The sequence below is a fragment of the Protomyctophum bolini genome (genome assembly GCF_963924005.1).
Source record: "Protomyctophum bolini genome assembly, chromosome: 21".
Taxonomy (NCBI): domain Eukaryota; kingdom Metazoa; phylum Chordata; class Actinopteri; order Myctophiformes; family Myctophidae; genus Protomyctophum; species Protomyctophum bolini.
The window spans coordinates 24,347,536-24,371,788 of NC_137882.1; the positions used below are offsets into that span (position 1 = coordinate 24,347,536).

Here is a 24,253-nt window from a genome sequence, read left to right on the forward strand (position 1 = left end):
AAGTAGTGAAACGGGTTGCTTCTTTTGGATTGGTTTTCATAGACCTGGTTGCTTGTTTCACTCACAGAATCTGGCAACACGGTGCTTCACACCTTGCTTTGGAGTTGATTTTGAGACTGGAGTTGATTGATTGGTATTACATATATATGAATTGAGAGTTGATATTGAGAATATGGTATCTAGTTCACACACTACGTACACCAGTAGTCAGCCCTGAAACATGACGAGCAGACTATTACATTCCACTCTACAGTGGAGTAATGTACCCCCCTCATCACTACAACATGGTTGCTGAGTGACGCACACATGCAGGCAAAAGCAAAAAGGGGTTTAGAAGCGACAATGTCCATCACAGGGAAAGAAAACTCCTCTTCGCTCCGTCGATAAAACACACACTTCTCACAGAGTGACTGATTAGGCTACTAATGATTGACAGGTGCAGCAGCTTTGGGAGCGTGCCTGAAGATGTCCAACACAGTTTTGGAGAGAGTGACTCAGTGCTTGTCCAGCGCAGACAGGAAATTATACGTTCTCCTCAGACATTCATATTTTGCTAAACTGTATATAATATAAGCTCTGTATCTGGTTAATTGCGGGGGGGGGGATGCAGGAATCGTGGGGTCCCGCTGATTTTATCTTGACCGCCCGTGCCCGCCCGCAGGCATTTAAATACCGCCCACGCCGCCAACATTTACGTTGGGTCCCGCTGGCTCCCGTTCCCGTTGCAGCCCTCGAGTGTGATCCATAATTCCATATAAATATCATCAAACATGTTTGAAAATGATGGGCGGGTGCAGAACATGCACTGTGTGCAAACTCCTTTAGTAGTAATTTTCCTGGCGGGAAATTGCGTGCCCTGTAGCCGGGCGGACGGGATTAAACCCTAGCATCGACCCAATCGACTAAAAGCAGAATGTAGGTTCCCTCGTTCACACTGCCTTCCCTCCTCCTTCCTCCTCTTCCTCACTCCGGCAGAACTGGGACAACTTAGCTTTCTTTTCCAAGACTGCACTTTCACAGATCCTTGCCGTTAACCCCCTACTGATGTACTGCCCTGCCCTCCCTTACTGTAACAATGTGTGTGTGCGTGCACGTGTGTGTGCTCGCTCACGTGCGTTTTTTTTGTATCACAGTTTACCTGTGGAGCATGATTGATCAAGTGGCCCGGCAATCGAACTTGGACAATTGAGCGTGAGAGAGAGAGGAAGAAGATCCATCATGGTTGAAGGCTCATGCCTGGGTTTGGCATTAGATAAATGGGGTTGGGATGGTGAGGGTGAGTGTTCGGGATATTGGTGTGTTTGTGTGCGCGTGTCAGGTGCACTTGTATGTGCGAATATGAGTCCTTTCTCCCATGTTTGTGCGTGGTTAAGCCGCAAGCTGCAGAGTTACACACACAAGTACACACACATACACACACACACCTGTACAGTGTTTGGGCTGTTCATCCAGAACAAAGAAAGAGTATCCTTTCCTTGGCCCTCCTTGGCTTTGGTTGGATACAGGGAGGGAGGAGAGAGGAGGAGGAGGAGGTGGGGTGGTGTAGTGTTTCCTCTGCATTATGGATGAGGTGTGTCCACGCTGTGCAATCGCAGCTCTCTGATGGTTAGAAGGTGGCCTGCTGGGGTTACTTTAGACTGTATGTGTACGTGTGTGCATGTGCATGTACAATTGTGCATGTGTGCGTTTTTTTTTTTTGCGTGTGTGCAGCAAGTGTGAGGGAGAAGGGGCATCAGAAAGAGGCGTGGTTGGAAAGGGACATACATGGCCAAAGACATTAATTTAGGGGTCCTTGACATGAAGTTTGAGAGACACTTCTCTAAGTCTAAGGACAACATGGCAACAGGATAAGCATACCTCCTTGCTCTGGGAGTAGGACTGACCACGTGCTCCGTGTCTTGTCAGCTAGAAGTCTGAAACGATGCGCCCATGCTCTATTGGCTCCAACGTTGGAGCCATAATGCCGGAGGAAGTGTGTACTTTGGGGGATTCTATTAAGTTTCCCACCCAGCCCAGCGCATGAAAGTTTAATGTGCTGGGCTTGGTTTGTTCTCTAGGGCTGTCCATTCTCTAGAGTCTAGGTCTTATATACCTGTAACTCTATGGCTGAGAGCCTGAGACATTGTAAGTCTCAGGCTTATTAAATATCTCTACTTCACGTTTCCTACAATAAGAACATAAATATATACATTATATATAAAAAATATATAATGCTAATATTTCCATCCTATATTAAAATTGCCTGGAGGAGGGTGGATGGATGGAGGAAAACCTTTAGATATTTTCTAGAAATCCCTTTTAGCGCCTCTTCATTCAGCAGCAACACTTCACTTCATTTACAGCTGACTTCATTCACACACTTGGGAGCTGCCTCCTGTGACCCGTCTTTTCCTGCTGCTGACCACTGATCCACTCAAGTCAACCTATCGGGCGTTAAGAGCCAGCTCACTGCTTTAGTAGTAGTGGAGGGAAACAACAAGTCACTTACTGTACTGGGTTTCCATTCAAACGGAATCACAAATATGAAGCAAAGTTTCGAGACAGTTTCAGAATGAGAATGTACAGTATGCCCCTTTTGTTTCCATCCATAATAATATTAGGGGGTTATTAGATTAAATAAACAGTAGGCGACTCTATTTTGCCAGTCAGGTGAGATGCACATTATTGGAAATCAATTACTCTCTTATCCAAAACAAGATGTTACACAGACTGTCCTGGACTGGACTGGCTGTGCAGAGGCTGTGCAATGTTTCTTTCAATCCGCCTGTCTCGAATTCAGTCGGTATGCAGAGCCTTTTTGGAAGGACATAGCTATAGCCTAGAAGATTATTAACTGTAATGTTATTAACAATATGACAGAAAGCTATACAAAAGGGTGGTTGAGAGTGTAAACCGTTTGTGTACTATTATTGATGGCGTTTCTTTTGTGCGTGTTGTTTTTCCCCTGCTGTAGTACTTGTAACTGTAACCTTATCTTAACTGCTGTGCTACCTCTGGCCAGTGGATTTCCCTCTCGGGGAATCAATGAAGGTGTTACAGTACTCCATCTCTTATAAATGTATTTTGTGAAAGGGCCTTCCTGTGTGGAGTTTGCATGTTCTCCCCGTGTCCCCTATGGTAGGTACCCTCACAAAAACATGCAGTAATCCTGGTCTCTAAACTGCCTCCCCCTGGCCAGCCGGGGCGCCTGATGGAGGGGAAAGGAACTGGTTGGAATAACGTGTTCCTTCCACGTGCTACGTCCAACCAGGGAAACTCCCCCCTGTCAGGTGTAAAGGAGCAACTTGGACACTCAGGAATGAAGGGAGCATGAGTTAAGTCCGTTGCTCTCCCCAGGTTGGCGGAGGGTGTGTAGAGCCCAGGATCACAGTAGATGATTGGCACAGGGGTGAAAATGGGTTACAAAATCGTGGGATAAAAAATATATTTAAGAAAAAAATATATATATATATATATATATATATATATATATATATATATATTTTGTTGTGTTGTTGTGCTGTCTGGGAACACTCCCCTCCCCTTCTCTGCGGGCTTCCACGTGAGTGAGCTGGTTTGAGACACATATGTGAGAGTTGCAAATACGAGTGTTCCTATAAAAAGCTGTTGTCATGACTACTTCTGAGGTTGTGCACTGCATCTGTCTGATATATACATTGCTACCAAACGTAACGTTGCTTTAGGACCAATAAACCCACTGCACTGACACCTGAATACAATTACACAGTGTCCTAATAGAGAGATACCAGGATATTGATATCGTACACTTTGAGAGGCATCAAACAAAGTGAAACCTACACAATACACATATAATACAATATACTGCAATAGTGAATCAATTGTGGTTTCCTCCAACATGAAAAGTGTCTTGATGGAACACTGTTTGAATAAAGCCGTTTTGCTCCGGTAAGTGAATCACCGAGATGAGATTTGAAATCAGTTCCTCCAACTAAGCATTTAATATCGTTATTAATTTCTCTTTCCGAAACGACATACTGTGACTGTACTTATACTGCTGGATTATCAGTTTTATTTAATGCTGCTGTAGTGACTGGTACTACTGTATGTACAGTATGATGTCCAGTAGCTATCTATATACTGTAGCTACTGTACAACTATATACACACATACATAGTATACTATATATAGATGTAGATATGGAAATTAAGCAATTACCTTGCACACCCCCCTCTATATCACGGCAAGGAAATGAAACGGCCGACAAATAATCAAAGCCATGGTGAGAAATAATCACCACTAAGCATGTGTTCTGTGAGCATGTTTATGCATGCAGTGTACAGTTGTTGAACATTACTGGGACCACTACATAAATTTAAATGAAAATGTCATATCCAAGAAATCACATAACAATCTATCGCCTACTATCCCTAGAAGTAATTGCTCACACATCCGTCCAACCAAATACTGGGGCTATATATTAATATTGGAAGGTTATACGGAAAATACTTTCATCCACTATTTTACACCTGTAAACTTGTGATGTCATGAAAATAAAATAATTGTTGTCGGCAATTGAAATATCAGCATCTTGCATTAGCAAGGCTGTCTATTGTGCACCCATTGTTAGTAACACCAGCGAGGTAGCATCTGGTTAGAATGGCTTGTAGGACAGAGCTGATAACTGATACAGTTATCAGCTCTACAAGACAGCGTTTTAGCTTTTTTACAAGTTACATGTGTCCAGAGGATATCCTAGAGTGGTGTGCATGTGTGGTATGAACAGTGGAAAGAGTGTGTGTGTGGGTTTCACACAGCGAACAGCTGGCATCAGATCAGTCTCCCTCTTTGTGCCTCCTGAAGGGTGCCTCCTGAAGGGTTTTTCTCATTTTTTCCTGAGCTCTGCTACTTCTGTTTCCTGACTGACTGACTGACTGACTGACTGACTGACTGACTGACTGAAATCACGCCTGTGCGTGCGTCTCTAATGGCGTTTAGGGGGTCCATTACTATAACCATGACCGTGCTCTATTGCCACAGAGAGCTTTTTCGTCACACTTGACAGCTTCCAATTTCCATGGTCGCCATTACGTGCACGTGTGTGCGGGCGTCTCAAAAAAGCTTTTTTCCCTGATCGTTTTCCAGTGAACCCTATAGTGACCATATAGCGACATCAACAGCTGCAAGTTTAAAATGTACACAATAAATTGTTTTGAGGCAATTTAGCAACTAATTAGCTGTGATCATGCAAGGAAGATACATCTAGAGGAGGTATATGTACTGGAAATTGGTAAATAGCCAACACGCGCACACAGAAGCACTCACAGTAAGTGCGTAAGCGTAAGAGAAACTGTAATAACGTTGTCTTTCCAACAAAACAAACTGGTCGTGATGAAGCACAATGAAAACCAAATTCAATAGAAGATGTGTCCATAATAGCATTTTTAACCTTTTAACCTTTTTAACCTGTCTTCAAATTAATCCAATGTTTCCTTTTTTTTTGGCAAAAGCTCTTATTAATACTTCCCATTGGTTAAATATTTATAAAACCCATTAGACAGACAAGCACTTTCAACTTGAAATCTCCATTTTGGGTTACTATGTTACTATAGGGAGTATCGGCAAACGTTTTAAAACTTTTTTCACAATGCGACACATTGTGAGCTTGTAGAGCTGCAATTGTCACTACATTTGCACAACACTATGTCATATGACCCAGGCTTTCATTTATGGGAGGAAAATAAATAAATAAATAGATGAAATATGGAGATACAAGGTTTCCCGTCCCGACAGGGGCGATATATTCTGGGTTATGTTTACAGTTGCCAAAACAATCCATAAAAATTAAAAACACATACACAAGCCCTAAGACACATACACACACTGCCAGTGAAGGCCAAATATAAACACACAGCACTTCAACTCAACACACACACACGCACACACGCACACACACACACACACACACACACACACACACACACACAGTTCTCAGACCGCAAGATCAGAAGACACTCCAAACACACACGTGCGTACGAACTATCACACACACTGATCACACACACACACACACACACACACACACACACACACACACACACACACAGACCACCATCCTGATCGCACAATCTACCTCATATTACAAAACCTCATATTACCTCATCTTCACAACTCTGTCCTCAGGCCACTCACACTCACACATACTGTACACATACACACAGTGTGTCGTCCTACCGTCCTTGCGATACAGGCTGATCTCCACCTTCCTCTCCTCGGAGCCCAGCAGAGCCTGGGCCATCTGGGCGATGGCCAGGCGCTTAGTGTGGGGCCCGTACAGGAAGTTGCAGCTGCACGGCTTCTGCATGATCTCGGCACGCGAGTAGCCACACATGTGGCAGAAGCCATCGTTGCAGAAGATGATGGCGCAGTTCTCCACTCGTGCATTGGCGATGATGAACTTGCGACCTGAAAAATAAGAATGGGGGTTTTATGTGTTAGTCGGGATGTTGGCTAGCTTTAGCTTACTAAGACAGTGCTGCACATTTAATCACAGTCTGAATAACAATATGATGACCAACATGACTTATAGACAATAAGAGAAAGACAGAGAGAACCAGAATGTGCTCAGCAGAGCATACCTCGGCACAAAAGAGGTGGCTTATCTACGAGGTGGTGTGATTAAGGTCCCTTTTGTCCAAAAGAACTTCATGAAGGATGTGACCAGTTAATCAGTTCTTCGTTTGGCGTTGATAAACCTTTGTTTTTTTTGAGTGGTGCAACCACTCCAAGGAACAGCAATGTCCATATGTCCTGTAGGGGCAAAAGTGGCACTGTTGTGCTAGAAACAGAGAGAGAGAGATATACTGATAATTACAGAGAGAGAGAGAGAGAGAGAGAGAGAGAGTGAGAGGGAGAGGTGTGTGCTAAATGCTAATTCCCCCACACGGTAACTCTGTCATTTCTCGACTGTTTCTGACGCGGGGTGGCTCGCCAGAACCAGGCTGGCACCCTGGGGGCCTGGAGTTGCGCCAATCAGTTCACACAGGTGTGATTTTGTAAGTATTGTTGGGAAACCTTTTCCTTTTCACCTATAATGCCATGCCAAAAATATGGATTATGTCGTCTTAATATCTGTGTATACTGCAGGTTCTGCCTCATCAGTATGTCGAGGATCATGTCCATGTAATAATTGTATATTCACTAGGCTCTGCCGACTTGTGAGCTCTGACTCAGTCTGTCCTCACGAGTGTCTGAAATTGAAATGCTCATGCCCTCTTGAAGCCACAAGAGAGGCTTCAAGAGGGTTAAGTGAGAGACAAATTGTACATCTTGTGCAGACATTTGAATTAGGCAAGTCTAGTTTGATAAGTGACTCACCTCTAAAACAAAGTGAATTAACCCACACACACAGAGAGAGAGCAGTATGGAGAACACTAACCCACTCATATTGAATAATCGACTCATCTGAACTCCCGGACTCTCGGACCCTGCCAACCAGCAACCAGTCTGAAGATTAGCAATTGGTTCCAATTTACATTGTGGAATTACTGGCTGCACTACAGACCAAGTGATTTTTTCCCCCTGGACAATCTATTCCATAATTAACACTGTATATTATCTGCTGCCCACCATTCTCAATTTAGAGTAGGATAGGAAGATGGAACGGAATGTATGCTTCCGTCATACAGTCTGGAGCACGCGATAAACCAGAAATGAAGACTCATCCACACTTCCGTTTAATCTTTACAGTCGCGCAAATATATCCTAATATAAATTGAAACAATCTACATGTAAGCATATATAGCTTGTAGTTTTGCAGAAATGGATATTAAAAAATAATAATAAAATGTATTTCCGTGAACAGAAATGCCAGCTTCCTTGCCCGGATTTTGGGAGGTGTAGTTCCAGACTCTATAGCATTCGGAAATTGTGGAATAGTTGTCTGGCTACGAGCGAGACTACCAGAGGTTAAACTGCTTTTTTAATACTATATTAACACATTTTGCTAGGGATGCTCAAACTATTTTTTTCCACTTTTTTCCAGAACCATTACCTCTATCACTCTCATATTCTGGTTAATGGCGACTTCAACCACTTATCTGCCGCCAGATGCAGCGGTGTCTTTTATTTTGAGGACCCCAAAATGAACCGGAAGCTACAGTAACTGCTAGGTAGCGTCAATTTGGTAATGACATCGACGTAATGCGCTTGTAATGGCGGCGGACGGCGGTGAATCATTTAATTGACGGACCACAGGCCAGCCGAGCGTTACCTAGTGCAGGGGACGCCGCTAGAATAGATGGAGGATATCAGCAACCATCAGTAAGACCATTCTGAATAAAAAAATAAAATCTGATCTATTGATCTACTCTGTATGCTAATGTCAGACATTCATACACCTGACCCGTGTCGCCCTCCCCTCTGTATGCGGTTCTGATCACACCGTGGCGACGCTTATCCCTTCTTATCTCCCACGTGTGAGAAGGGTACGGTCCGCCATTACCAGAGACGTGCCGTGCTGGTCCAAAGATGTGGAGGTGGGAGACTCAGGTTTGAATTTGAAACTCAAACTCATATCAGACTGGGACTCATTTTTCAGTGAACATGGAGACAGCTTTGACAGCCTTTGTCAGGTCATCACTGAATACATCAGGTTCTGTGAGAGCCAGAGGGAGTGCGTTCATACTAAGACGGTTTGTTGCTTCTCAAACAACAAACCGTGGCTGACAAAATAAATCAATCAACTCCTTGAGGAGGAAATGGGATGCGTTCCGAGCAGGCTGTGACACACCAAGTCCGTGACAGGCCGCCTGACCATCAATTTGTGTCGTTGGCCATCATAATCATCATATAATCATCCACTCGATGTGAAATTTGTGATGTGAAATGAGTTGTGAAATAAGGAAGGCTGTTGACTCATTAATTGAATGATATGACTGGTGGTAGTGAAGTGAGGCATCTTGCATGAGTTTGTCACCCAATTCAAATGTTCAATCTATGCAGAACTCGTTTATATGAGAGAGGAGCTTTCCCTCACATTTGCCTGGTGCAAACAATGCACAGCTATAGGTGAAAGTGAGTGAGTGTCTGAGTGAGTGTCTGAGTGAGTGAGTGAGTGCACGTGCGTATGCGTGTGTGTGTGTGTGTGTGTGTGTGTGTGTGTGTGTGTGTGTGTGTGTTTTTCACTCGCATTCGGCCTGGTGTGGCAGCACTGGCAGAACGCACCTAGAGCAAGGTAGGAGTGAGGCAGCACAGACAATTATGTTATGGCATGCACTCAGTTCTGGAAAAAGAACATCACGTTTAATGTCAATGTTGCAGACAAACAGAACTCCCTTGTAAAACCGTGCGCTCTGCAGAGGTGTGTTCCAACACCTCAAACAGCTTCATTCATCGTAGAGTCATCTTTTTGATATGGGTATAATGTAACGGTCCTTCCTTCTCAAACAAAATGGGCCCATATTTTGGTTCCATTTGTACACTCTCAGAGTTACATAATTGTTAGAGTCTATCTGGGGACCCGCTGAAACCAACTCAAGGATCCCTGGGGGTCCCGGGACACAACTTTAATGATGGAACAGTGAGTATACTGTACCGTTATTCATTAATTTGTGTCGTCCATTATGGGACATGTACGTATTTCCTCTCATGCAGGCGCATAAACAGTCCTATGAACTGATTGGTCAGCTGTAGTCTGCGTTGTGTGTGCATGAGAAACTTTTACAATCAGAACGTAAGAAGTTGCAGTTGCAAATTACTTTAATTAACATTAAAATCACTTTGTCACTCACTTATTGCCACTCGATCTGCCATTCACTTTATGCATGCGCATACCCTCTATTCCAGGATCTATTAATTATACCATTATGCCACGGATGTAGAAACTACCCCTGGTGAATATGCTAATATATCACGTCCCTGGAATCAACATGCCCCCGAATAAACACATCTCGGTCACACATGTATCACTATATGGCAGAATGCAATATTAGACTAATTATGCCTCATCAAAGCAAGTTATAAAAGATTTACATTTGCAATGTAAATATTGTAGCCTAGTTTGCCATAATGTTGCAATGCAGGCAGTTATAGAATAAAGGTTGTGTTCTGTGCAAACCTTAATAGAATAATAACAGCGTGCATGTGCGTCTGAATACTGCCTGAGCCTAGAAGCTACTGCTTTGTCTATTTCTCGCTGAAATATTTTCAAAAACATTTTTGTGAGCAGTTCTTTGCTGTAAATGACACTGTGTGTGTCACCGTGTGTGTGTGTGTGTGTGTGTGTGTGTGTGTGTGTGTGTGTGTGTGTGTGTGTGTGTGTGTGTGTGTGTGTGTGTGTTTAAATGGCTGTCATGTTGGAAACAGCAGTAAATCAGCGGGGCCCAACAGGTGCTCAGAGGGTTTGATTAGGCATCGGTCTGTTATAGAGCGGAGCGGTCTGTTATCAAGTCAATAACACACACACACACACACACACACACAAATAAACTTTTCTCCTAAATGAGGTCAGAAGCTACATTTCTGTGATAATTTCCAAGAAATAATGAAGGTGGAAAGTAAATACTAGAGCCACATTCAGGGGGTTGCAAAGTTATGCGTTTGTTTTTTCAGGTGACATAGGCTGGCTAATGGCTATCCTTCACAGGATCAGTCAAGGACTTTCCATCTACATGATAATTTCCATTCCATTTTGTTGAGAAAATAATAATACATTTTGAGACTTTCCTCCTGCATGTCCTTAAATCACAGCAGGACACCACATCTCACAGAGACGTCTAGGAGGAAAATGGCTTCTGGAACTAGCCACCCACCCATCCCTGGTGTGATTTCAGGTGCTATGTATGATGTTGTTTGGCTTGAGATTAGTCCAAGAAACCGGAAAGGAAAAAGCTAGATTTTGTTTGGTAAACAGACGCATATTACACTTGAAACTCCACGAAGGAACAGTGAACAAGGAAAGACTGCTTTCATATTTTTTGCCCTTGACAAATGAATCAACTCCAAGAATCTGAAATTGGACAAACTGGTCTCTATAGAGAAATTTAAGGTTTGGACTGCATTTCATTTTTCAACACAAAACCTTAAACTGACTTTCTGTGTGTGAAAAATAAGTAGGCCTATTATTATTATTGACTTTGAGTGACTTTGTGTCGGGTTGAAACCATTTACAGTGTTTTGAAGTATAACCAGGTAGGTTGCTGTTTTTTACACAGTGACCTTTGTAGGGGGGTTTTATGATTAAAACCTTTAATGGTGGAAACCACTACATAATGGCGCCCGATGTGGGGCATGATGAGGTCATTAATTAATACCACGCTAATGACAATATAATGAAAAAAATGGTGCTACCTAATTTGTGGTGGCGCTACCAAATGAAAAGGTAGGTGGCACCAGTGCTACCTGTGAAAAGGTTAGTCTGGAGCCCTGTCAAGAGTTAATCACGTTTTAAAATTTTCGGTCTCATCGTCTAAAACACTCTCCCAGCCTGTGGAGCGATGAGAACGGTTTTGATATCAATAAATCTCCGTCCTGAGCACTGGGCGTTACTAATTGATTGAACAGAGAACTCCGTCCTTCCCGCTCGGGGTGTTAAAGGGATATTTCACTTTCAAAAATACTTTTGGTCATTTTATCTAGCCTGTCTACTCAGGCTTATGTAAACACTCCATATTTAGAGATTTAGAGACTTCAAACTCCATTTTAACTATGTTAGATTCATTGAAAAAACCCAACCTTTTTTCTGGTGACTGATATTGTCCTTTTAATACGTGAGGGGTCCATGTTTTTAGTGTATGTGGCTGTGCTAACAGAAACTACACTAACATAATATGCCATTGACAATGAATAGACAATTTTGAGTGTTTGTGTAAACACAACCATTGCGTAACACAAACATTGAAGACGAAGGTGAGGATGCAAATTCTGATTGGCCGGAATGAGATGATGTACGATGATAAGAGCGTCCCTCACTTCACACGGGTGTGATTTTTTATATTACCGTTTTCATATATTTTTGAGGGGCGCTAGCCCCTCCTATATACAGCTTTAATGTTTGTGTTGTCTGAACAAACATTAAAAATGCCATTGACAATGACGAGAATGTTTAGAACCAAAAAGCATATCGAGATTTTTGGAAATCTCTGTATAAATTATGTTATGTCTGGAACCAAGCCATCCAAGCTCCTGGTGAATCATGAACATAAAACATTGAAACATATTTGAATATTTAATTATATGATGTACTATATTTAATAAATACCCTTTGTGTTTTTCAAATATCTTTTGAAACCCCCATTTCATCCAATGGAGAGAAAACATTTTTTTCTCTTTAACTAAAGAACTGGAGAGACGGGAAGACTCCTCTTATTGAACAAACAAATATAGAGCTATTCAACACTTATTTTAACAATCTGCCTCTGAAGTCTGAACTGGAATTGTCCTTCAACAAAAGGAGAGGATGAAGAAACGGTGCGTGTGTCAGTTTCCTTTAAAAACCCATACTTTGTTCATATTCCAACGAGTGGGAATATATACCAGATCAGTCACTGGTGCAGACAAAAATGACCCAGACCAGGTGACTGTGCACACTTCATTTCACTTCCAATTCACCTGCAGTGCTGATAGACAACACTCAATACTCTTTCAAGGAGAGCTCCTTGGACACGCAGTTTTTTGTTTGGAAGCTTATTATGATGGGGTGAGATTGGAGGTTACATCTAAAGGATTTATGAAGTCTGAAAGCATTCTTCCAGTATCAATTCTACTACACAGCATGTACTGTACCTTACAAATCAAATGCGGCTTATGTTCAAAACAAGACAAGAAAATCTATTCGTTCAGATTCAACCTCTGAGGTGCCTGAAGGAAGGGGCACAGAAAATTCCATGGAAATAGTTTTTGAGATATCTTGCTTGGGGACCAGCTAGTGTTGGAGAGATGGACGGAAATTCCATCAACTGCTAGTGTGGCTCAAATTAACCATTGAAATTGACTACTTTGCTGTACATAGATGTGTGCATGCAGAAAATGTGCTGATAAATATGAAATATCATGCTGGAAATGTGCTGATAAATACGTGAGACTGCATACACTGCACAATGTAATAGTAAAAAATGCAAATATTCATGCAAAATGCAGTTCTCTCAAAGCTACAGTATATGCCTACAAAGTAAATCAAGTCAAATCCACCATGTCTCTCTCGCTCTCATCTCTCACGCATGGGAAAGGGTAAGGCTGTCCAATGTGTCCATTTCCCCCTCAGGCACATTTATCAAACCCATGCCTCTAAAACCACAAGGATTTCTGCATTTCTCCTCCTGTACGATACTCCGATCAATCAAAGCCCAGTCCTCTGAGATCAGGCGTTGGCCTCTTAGTTGCCCACAGAGCTATCACAGTTATAGGGCCTCCATAGAAAAAGACGTCACTTATTCCTCCCTTGTAAAGGCAAGCACATCTATCAAAGCCATCTCATTGAAGCAGACTCTCCGATTTCCCTCTGCAAATCACCTACCGAACCATACCTCACTCTCACAGAAGGATTCCTCTGCAGCAGAGTCAAATCAAACAGAAAATGCTCATTTGTCCCCAAAATCTAACCTTTTATCAATGAAAAAAATAGATATAACACATTTTGACCCGAGATCAAATTCTAAAAATGTCTTCTACATCCTGACAGTTTTCTGAAAAAGCTATGTTTCTATGTCATTCGTTCTTCCATTTTTCAAAAAATAGCAGACCTACAAGCTCGTAGCGCGACACTCGATGGCGTGCTATGAGCTTGTAGATCTGCCAAAAGGGGTTCCCGACCCAAAATAGGATGAACATCTTTCTCCAAAAAGTACACATTAAATCGGTATCATGTCTCAAAAATCACCCCAAGTTTGAGCATTTTCTCCACTTTATGAAGAACAACTGGGTCACTCCAAGGGTCTAAAACAAAGCAGACTTTGGTCTATTGTCTGCCTGCATTATTCACACACAATTACAAACCCCCTTGCCTCCATGAAGCACTCCTAACATCCATCAAAGCAGTGCCCTGCCTGCTATATCTTCAACAGGCTGCCCTCATGGGAGACATAAAAGGGTGGGGTGGGTGGAAGTGGCTGTTCAGCAATGCATGGAAACAGTGTACAGTAGCCATCAGTAGTATGGATGTGGGCGCTGAAGCTGCTGCTCGATAGCTTGCTTTCATGAATCAAGAAGCCCTCAGAGACTCATAAAGCCTGATGGCTTAGTCTGGCCGAGGTGAGCATCGAGCAATACAAAACCAGGGTGTGTGTGTGTGTGTGTGTGTGTGTGTGTGTGTGTGTGTGTGTGTGTGTGTGTGTGTGTGTGTGTGTGTGTGTGCACTAATTTACTCTCCCAGCTATCTATAATCTCCCTGGGAATCAATAATGGTTTATTTTACGTTATCGTAAATGCTCGTCAGTCAGTGACTGATAAAAAAATGTACCTGCATTGTTAGTTTCTGTTTTACGGAGACTGTTGAAACAACACAACATTTAACAGTATTTTTCTATTGCAAGCATAGAGTGCATTTTTGTGGGCTTGCTGCAGCGAGCACACACACACACACACACACACACACACACACACTAGTATATGTATGTATATATATATATAATGATGTCAGAAGTTAGAACAGGCCAGCTCCATATATGGAGCCCGAGAAGAGGCTTTTGTGCTGGTACTGGATAACCGTGGGTCCTAAAGACTCGATTGTGAATTACTTTCCGAATAATTTGCTGGACCAGATATTATCGCTGATGGGCCGGTTCTTGCCTACAGGACCGCTCTCATGTAGAATGTACCTCGACCGTCAGTTTCTTGTGAAGTTTCTGTCCTGACCAATTCAGATATAACAGCGTTTCCCTTCATTTCCCCGGCTCCAACAAGGCGGTGGAACCAGAACAGGAAGCCAAAAGAGAGCGCTGATTAAAGAAAAAGTGCTACTGCTGGGAGCAGCATTTCATATTCCTACTACTCACGCACAGTGCGCTGCACACGCACGTGCAGTCGCACATACTGTATGTATACACATGGACGTACTGTATGCATATAGTGCACACATGCATACATACACAGACACATATGAATACACACACAGTACCAACCACACACGCGCGCACGCGCACAAACACACACACACACACACATTATGCAAATAATATAGGATGCCTGAGAGGCTGAGACACATACTGCGCACAGTAGAACACCACCAACGCAGTCTGAATAATTCACCAAAGCCAGGCCTTGGAGGCTCTGCCGTCTGTGTGTGTGTGTGTGTGTGTGTGTGTGTGGGGGGGGGGGGGGGGGGGGGGGGGTTGGGAATCTCCAAGTACACTGCGTAGGCAGAGGAGGGAAGCCCATGTGTGTGTCTGAAGGAGCCTCGGCTAGCAGAAAGAGAGAAGGAAAGAGTGAGATGGAGCGAGAGATACGGTGACTCTGTGAGCCATGATGGAGAGACATTAGCTTGGGAGAGATACGTCGAGAGAGGAAAGGAAATTACAAAATGACAGAAAAAAATGTCAAAGGAAATATTTTGACGTATTATAGAGTTTAAAATAAGTGTGCAACAAAAACATTGAAACGAGCAATCACTATGGAAACATGGTGGAAAACTATAAACACATGGAAATATCTGACATTACTCAGACCGAACTCTAAAACAATGCAAAACAAGTCAATTACGACTCAGCCTTCACAGGCTCCAGGCAGAGAGTCGTGTCAAGTAGCTCCATCAAGTTCCATCCACTCCCATTATAAGGAGAAAAACCTGAAAAAAGGGTCCCCATGCTACAAATTGAAGCAGCTCAGTGCTCACTAGCGTGAAAATGACACGTCGGGTACAGCATGTGGTGAACTATCATCCGGTGCAGAGCAGACCAACTCTTCCAACCCATTCTTGGTTAATGAGAGACAATAGTAAACAAAATGGACACTTAACAGTCTTGGACAACATGTCCTAGTGTAGCCCAAGGAAGCTTAGAGAAGGAAGTGCCATGGTCACGTGACTGTGCTGCGCCATGACACTTTCCTGGGAGCCAAATCTCGCACCGGAAGTTACATGAATACAAAGCAGTGAATGGAGCAAGTTGGACCAGCTCATAACAAAACATTATTTATGAACCATGACATGTGTCATATAACCGGTTCAGGCATATAAAATAAGACATATCATGTTTTCTAATCACTTGCTGTGCACTTACATACACACCGCTGCCACCAATGTAGCCTCAGCCGGGAGGCGAACCCGGGTTCCCCATTCCACAGGCACAGTACGTTACCAGTCAACAAAAGAGCCATGGCCCGATAGGCAAGGGGGGGGGGGACTGTACTCACTGTAGGCTATACGGTGCTGCGTTACTACTTGACTATATCGGGCCATGGCTCTTTAGTCGACTGGTAACGGTCGAGGCTACACTAGCAACCGCCAACTTAACAACACCATAAGAACCAGAATAGCATCCACCTATTTACCGTTTACTATCATTTATTCAAGTTGTAAGAGGAAAATAAATAGGCCTACTTTATTCTATTGGAATAATAATGGGCCCCAACAGCAAATAATAAACGACTGGATTACTAGATACAATGAATATATAAAAAACTAATTCTCTTCATTAATATACACAATCAAAGCATATAAATCCCAGAGGTTTGTTTTCATTCCCCTGGCCTGAAATTCTATATTAAATTGATACGAGCATCTATACAGAAACATATATTGTCTCTGTTAACTTAGCACCTGCTCTGGTTGGTTGAGTTTGCAAAGATTTGTGCTGCCACTGCATTCCGTTTCTCACACTCTCCTCCTCGTTAGAGATGTTAGGTGGACAGTCTGTTCGCTGCACAGAACTGTGTAACTGTGAAATGTGACAGTTTCTGTACCGGGGAAGGAGAGGGACATGCTGTTCCATTTCGACAGCCCAGGACGTTATTAATTCAATTGCTTGTAAAAAGAAATAGAATTTTATAGCAGTTACCAAAATGTGTATGCCAACAGTCCAACACATCTCACTCCTGTACACATCATCGATCAAATTTGAGACAAATCTGTTCAGACTGCGGTCCCATCTGATTTGTTGCTGAGGTAATGACATAATCTCTTTTGCTGTTCATGTTTTCTACAACCAATCTGATTTCAATATGGACAGAAATTGGATTTGGGGAAACTGTGAACATAGCCTAATTGCCTTATTTATTAAATTCCAGCTTCAATGTCTGCTCAACATTGCAGCAAAGTGGATATTGGTTGTGCAGCTGGTGTGGCACTTCCTTGAGTAGATTCCCTAATGGTACGGAATTTAATTTACTTTTCTTGCTTATTTGCTTTCGCTACAGGTAATGTAAAATGTCGATTTATGAATGCGTGAGGCATAAAGATAACACTTGCAACACTATCACGTAAACTGTCCTGTACAAGCACATGGATATAGGGCCAGGTGCATTTATAAATGATTAATCACAATAGCAATACTACAAATGAGTGTATAGGGCAACTGATGTTGTGCGTGAGTTGGGAAGTAATCGTTGGCTTTGGCACCTTTCAGAATGTACACACGAAGCTGCCCCTCCACAGTCGTTAAGAGTGATAATCCCATAATCGTTGCAATCCTTAATGGACCGTTTCGCTCTGAAGTGTCCACAGCTACAGTGTGTACAGTGTCTCCCGCCTTCCTTAACGAGGTTATGCAGATGTATGCAAATTAGCTCTAATCCCTGCAGGACACCGGGGACTCCAGGGTCTGTAAGTCTGGTCGGTTAGCTGTCCTTTTTCTATGGCATGGCCAGTCACAATGAATGCCATGAAGGCAGAGAGAGACCAAGACAGAGAGAGAGAGAGAGAGACAGAGTCTGGGGATGAAGTTTTAGCAATGCAGAGAGGAGAGGTGAGGTTTGATGAATGGGAGGACGAAAGAGAAAGGTCAGCTGCTGGAAGATAAAGGACAGACAGATAGAGGTCCAGGCAGAGCACTGAGAGGAGGCTGAAGTAAAACGGGGAGCTCCTGAGAGGGGGATAGTCAAAAATATATATTTATATTTATTTAATTTATTTTTAAGTTAATTGATAAGCGCACTTATTCAAACAATTATACAACAGAATGGATTAAATGATTGACGTGCGAATGGGTGACAATGTAAAACAAAGGCGGCTTAAATGCTGTAGTTTGCTACCAACAGAAATGTGCCTGCGCGAGGGCTGCCAAAGTAGGCTATATATATATATCTCTCTCTTTTGCTGTTTTTTCGCACTAAACTGGAAGCTAACGTTGGTCATAAGGATTATGGAACCTTTTCCCTCTGATAATGCACACAACCATGCTGTTATCCACAGGTCCATCTGATAGCTTTTTAATGTAAATGTCCAATCCACAGAGCAAAAGCGATGTAAGCGGCTTCTTTCATTCATTGATTCGTTTGGGCTTCGTTGTTGTCTGACTGACGGAGCTGTCTATCGTAAGGCAGATCTACAAGCTCACATCTTATCGATCTTATCGCTGCTTGCAGCTATATTATTATTATTGTATTTTTTTCTTTTTCAAAACGACCCCAAATCCTCCCACGGGTCTGATCCCAGTCCACCAGCTTAACAATCCTGATCAGTAGGCCAATATTGTTGAGGATCATATCACCAATATTCCGCTTTACCATGTATCTGTTGACTACATAGATAAAACATGACTGGAGGCATTATACACACAAAGATATACAAAAACCAGTAATACGCCTTTAAAAGCGAGAAAGCGACTCTACCGGAATAATGTCACTTCATGATGTAGCGATGGAGAGCGAGATAGATCTCAATGGAGCAGAGTTCATCTCTTTCTCATCGCATTTAAATACTAAATATTACAAACAATGTACAAGTACTCTGTTAGAGTAAATCAGTGATTAAATTAATAGTGATGGGAGATTAATCGGCAAACACATCGGTATCGGCCGATTTGAGTTGTTTTTAGAATACAATAACCGATTACAGATAAACAAGCCCAAAGTAACAGCTTGAACAGATCTACAAGCTCACAGTATTACATATAAAAGGTATTAAAGTTAAATCGGACTTGCCTAAGCCTGCAGTGCACATACTCTGTTACATGTATTGTCTTCTAAATGTGGGGATTTCCTAGATTTAAATGACTATGTAAAAATGGAGATACGTTTTGCCAAAGGGACTTTCGCTGTAGCAGATTTTATTTGCCAAGCTTGGGAAAGAAGACAGAGTACTCTGTATACATCTGAGGTGTAATATAATGAATTATGTAATGTAAACATGCTGTAAAATGCATAAATTATGTAATGTAAAACATGCTGTAATTGCAAATGTGAAATGGTGTCTTATAAACCCATGAGGGTTGGGCACAAGGTGTGCATGACACAAAAATAAATAAACAATCAAATCAATCAATCAAATATTGTTCAGAACGGACAAAAATTAGTATAATTTTTCAGCAACAGCAATTAATTATATCGGATATCGATATCGGCCAAAATGTCTCATCGGCACAACCCTACTAATTAACATTGGACAGCGTGTTACTCACTACAAAATAAAATATGAAATTGTCAGTCTCATCTGATTAAGCAGAATGATATTTGCACGAGAACAACAGGCAAAGCTGGCTCATCAAGACAATATCACCCATAAGGCCATGCAGCCAAGCTATTTGCATATTCGCCAGTCTCTGGAAACACACACCACGAACGCCTCGTCCAACGCCTCATTTACATACATTTGCATCCTTCAGGTGTAAGCCTGTGAAATGTTCTTTCTATCGTAGTAAGACAGAAAGAGCATTTCACAGGCTTAAACTTAGAAAGAATTGTACCATATAGGCTACATTGGCACACACACACACACACACACACACACACTTGCGTGTGTGCCTGCACTGTTTAGTATTTACCATTACATTTTTATGTTTTGATAATCAGCGCTTTGCCATATAGATGATACATACACTGTGCCAGTGGAGAGGCCACTGTGTGCGCAGTGCTTTGTTTGACATGCTCCGCATTTGAGCACACGCACCTCCACCCGCCCCATGTTAAAGTCCCCCCCCCCCCCCCCCCCCCATATAAAACGATGCATCGACTCAACTTCGACTTTACTGTCTGACAAGTCGACTTGTCAAAATCTCAACACTTTAATGCCCTGCCATGTTTGGGGTCGGGGACGAGGCGCAGTCTGCTGTCTCCGTGGATTCAGCGACAGCAGCAATGCAATCATCCCAGTTGTAAAATGCATGCCGAGTGCACGCTCCAGGGAAACTTAAGTGCACAGCTGATGCTGAAATCTTTGTTTCGGCGGTCTGCTTACAGAGCAGCGGTGAGTCTGATAGCCAGCTCTGTCTGTCTGCTTACAGAGCAGCGGTGGGCCTAGGCTGTAGCCAGCTCTGTCTGTCTGTCTTGTCTGCTTGCTTACAGAGCAGTGGTGGGTCTGGTAGCCAGCTGTCTGTCTGCACGCACGCACACGCACACGACACGCACACACACACTCCACCACCACCACCAGCTGCAAACGTTGCCCTGTTCGACACGTGCCCATTTGAGATGAGAAGGCAATTAGACATGGAAGCACAAGAGGCATATGCTGAAGGCCAAACAGGAGGGGAGGGGGGAGGGAGGGAGAGAGAGCGAAACAGGTTGTCAAATTAGACAAAGAACAGAGGGGGAGAGCCAGGGAAGTGTGTTTATAAGTTCCAAGAGTGTGGAGAGGGAAAGAGAAACCGTCTAAGTGGAGTGAATTCACACCATTATAGTCTGATTTTTTTTGCCGCAATTACTCCTGACAACATCAGTACCATGTGATCAGTGTTGAATCCAAAAGAACAAGCGCTACATGGTCCGTGTGGTTATCTCAATAACAGGTGCTCGTTGGAGAAGGTTCGACAATAGATAAACTCAAGTTCCTTCCCCTGCCGTATGTGGGCTGACAGTCATCAAAAGGAGTGAACTCAAAGGAAATCCATGAAAGGCACTCTGTTTCAGGGACGTTTAAAAAGCCTTTATTTGAATGGCATCAGCCATTAGAAAAATAAAAGGTTATAAAACAACCAATGTGTTTCGGCTATGAAGCACAGAGTACTAAAACTAACCAAAGGTATGGCACCCCCATATCTTCAAAGTCTGATCGGACTCTCCCTGCTCTGTATATCAGGAGTTTGAAAACAAAATCACTGGCACGGCATGACTAAAAGGAGATGCATCTACAACTTAACTGAGAAATGAAGAACCCACACGGCTAAATCCATGCCAGCCTGGTGCATATTCTCCTTTCACATCTACAACAAGTACTCATAATGTCTTTATTTATCAATAACCATAATGCATGACATAACCTAAGTACTATAAGGTCAAGTATCATAATACATAATTCCTTTGCCTTTTATCTTGCAACCTTCTTTTGTTGTTACTTTGTGTAGCTTACCTGTATATGAAAACGAATAAAAATCTTCAAGGGAGATCTTGTGGCAGCAGAAATATGTGGGAGGATTTAAGCTACCAAATACTGTATCAGTGACAGACTTGCACTCCGCCCTCTCCTTTTCATCAATAAACAACATGGCTTCTGTTTTGCACCAAGACGCATACAGTATTATACGGATATGTATAAAGTCCACCTAAGTTATTTTTCTTGCATGCAAAGGAATTCCGAATTCATTTTCTCCAACGTTAAAAATGTAGGAAGACTTTGTTCTTTTTGAATCCACAAAATATTTTCCATTTCCTGTCATATTCCTGTGGAATAGCTTCAGGGCAGTCTTGGTTTTTCTTCTTTGTTTTAACATCCATAGAAAACGGAAAATAGCTAAAAATGTCCATGAAATATGTCAACCTATCAGTTTCTTCCACACAATGACAACTTTCAGATCAAGCAGATGTCTGAGTTACACCCACATACTGTACCTTTGTAAATGTGACAGCATGCCCCGTACACCCATGTGTGCTGCACACTGTTGTGGCTTGTTTTGAACGTTATACAGTATGTAAACACTGTTGTTACTACAGTTCCAGGTTTACATACACTAGCCAACTCTTAAGTGACCACATGATATCTTACACTGACTTCATATGTTTCAATTTCAAAGGTTTATGTAACTACTGTTCCTACAATGTCAAGATTAAGATTAATCACCACACGGGAAGTAGCAAAAAACTGAGAAGCAGACTTGAGCCACGAGAGCCATCGCAGAGCGAGCTGTCAGCCAAGAACAAGCTAATGTTAAAGGGAGAAGAATACATTTGGACTGCCCTGGCCTGTAGACATTGTGAGGAAGATCACAATAAACAGATAACATGTTTGGGGTCAGGTTTCAGTCATCTGGAGCAGTGTTATGTCCAGACAAGAGGTAGTCGCAACACAGATTAAATGCTTTACTGGTGGCCAATTGTAGCCTAATGCCACATACAGTACCAAGTAGTAGAATTACACAATATGGCTGAACCCTTCTACAATTACAACATTCATAGTAGGATTACTGTCAATTATTCACTTTGATATAAATTATTCACAATCAATGATTTGCTGTGAACTCGGTCAACAGGTCAGTGGACAGATGTACTGTCAGTACTTGCCCTTTAGTCATATAGTTTAACTGGTTAACTGTACTAGTTGAACTAACTGAACTTTGGGCATGCCATTTAAGGCCAAAAAACAACACAAATCTACAAGCTTATGTGTCACGATGCATTGTGAGCTTGTAGCTCAGCGATGTTTGTACAAATAGGCCTTAACCTTGGTTGAAAACATTTTCTTTTGTATAATTATACAACCCATGGTTCAGGAGTTATATAGTGTGGGCCTGGGACATGGCTCAGTGGTCCAGGCACCTTGGCTGGTAATCCAGTCTGGCAGTGTGCTGCGGGTTCGACTCCCGATCCTGACGGCCTTTACTGCATGTCTTCCCCCCATTTCCTGTCAGCCTACTGTCTGTCCCTCCATAAAATATATAAAATAAAAGCGAAAGCCACAAGAGTTACCGGTATATAGTGTGGTACGAGCCCGAGGTGTACTTCCGTAGGATGTTTTTGCTAAAATTGTTTTTTTGTTGTTGTTTTGGTTTTTATAGGGACCAAACTGTCAAAATGATGGGGTTCAAATTTTAAAGTAGCTAGAATAATCTTTTCTGACTTTTGGCTGGGGTCTTTCTTAACCCGGGACCGCCGGACTCATCTCAGTACTCATTACATTCCTCTCTCTGCTCCTGTTAGTCTACTTGCCAGCCCATAGAACCCCATTAAGTACCCTAAAGTTTTATGTTAGAAATGTTGAGTATGGGTCCCCAGCATTTAGAAACTGCCAGATGCTAACTTGCATATGTTGGGCAATTTTCATAATTAGCATAATAAGCTGGGGTACCATTAACATCCAATATAAGGCAACATTTTCAAAAATCATTGTGCTTTTAGTAGCATGTGAAGGGTCAAACTAGGGGGTTTTCATGATTCTGAATCCATTGCAAGCATTAGTTTTGCACGAAAAATGTTTTGCACGAGGAATGTAATGAGAACTTATAGGCACAGTGGTCAGTCCGGGGGGGACCCAGGTGAGGAAACACCCCTACCAAAAGTCAATAAAGATTCTTCTGGACACTTGAAATGTTTAAGAAATCAACTCAGAATGTTTTACAACATACAAAACAATTCTAATATTATGAAAATCGGACATTAACTGGCTGGCATACTGTTCTGGGAGGTCCCAAATAGATGACCCCCCCCCCCTCAAGAAACAGGTTGGGGGTGCGGAAAATTTGAACCGCATCATTTTCTCATAGTTTGGACTCTATAGAACCAAGATCTGCCAAAAAAAGCAATTTTAGCACAAAAATCCTACGGGAGCTGTTTTTTTTACACGTCGTACCACACTAGGCCAAAATGCAAAGCTGGGCTAGCTGGCATGATATATTGTCCCAGTGCGCCATCATGATTAATTTCACTCCCTACTGGGAGTGAGCATGCAAAGTTTGATGCATATCGGTCCAGCGGTGTCACAGTGTCACATTATCTGTGCACGGCTAGGTGGACACATGGACACGGGGACAGAAATATAATCTCTGCATCCCGGCCTGTCAGCCTGGCAGAGATAATTAGTTCAAGCCAAGGAGGGACATACCGTACAGTATTATTGCATCACTGGTGCCAGCTACTGTATAAAAGGACCATCAGCAAGCCTGTGCCAAATCCAATATATTATAGGCTATACATAAACACATTGAATTTGAAAGCAGAGTTTACAAAATAAATGCAAAATAAAGATAGGCTAATCCAGCTAAACAAAACGTACTTGAAT

General features: G+C 42.4%; 1 protein-coding gene across 1 annotated transcript in view; it reads right to left on the reverse strand.

Moving 5' to 3' along the window:
- kcnh2b (potassium voltage-gated channel, subfamily H (eag-related), member 2b) overlaps positions 1-24,253 on the reverse strand; it is a gene marked incomplete at both ends in the record, with an annotated part of 236,053 nt that overhangs the window by 210,245 nt on the left and 1,555 nt on the right. The window contains one exon of the mRNA XM_080793801.1: positions 6,193-6,423. Within this exon, the coding sequence (XP_080649927.1) occupies positions 6,193-6,423 (231 nt within the window). The remainder of the gene's footprint in view (positions 1-6,192; positions 6,424-24,253) is intronic.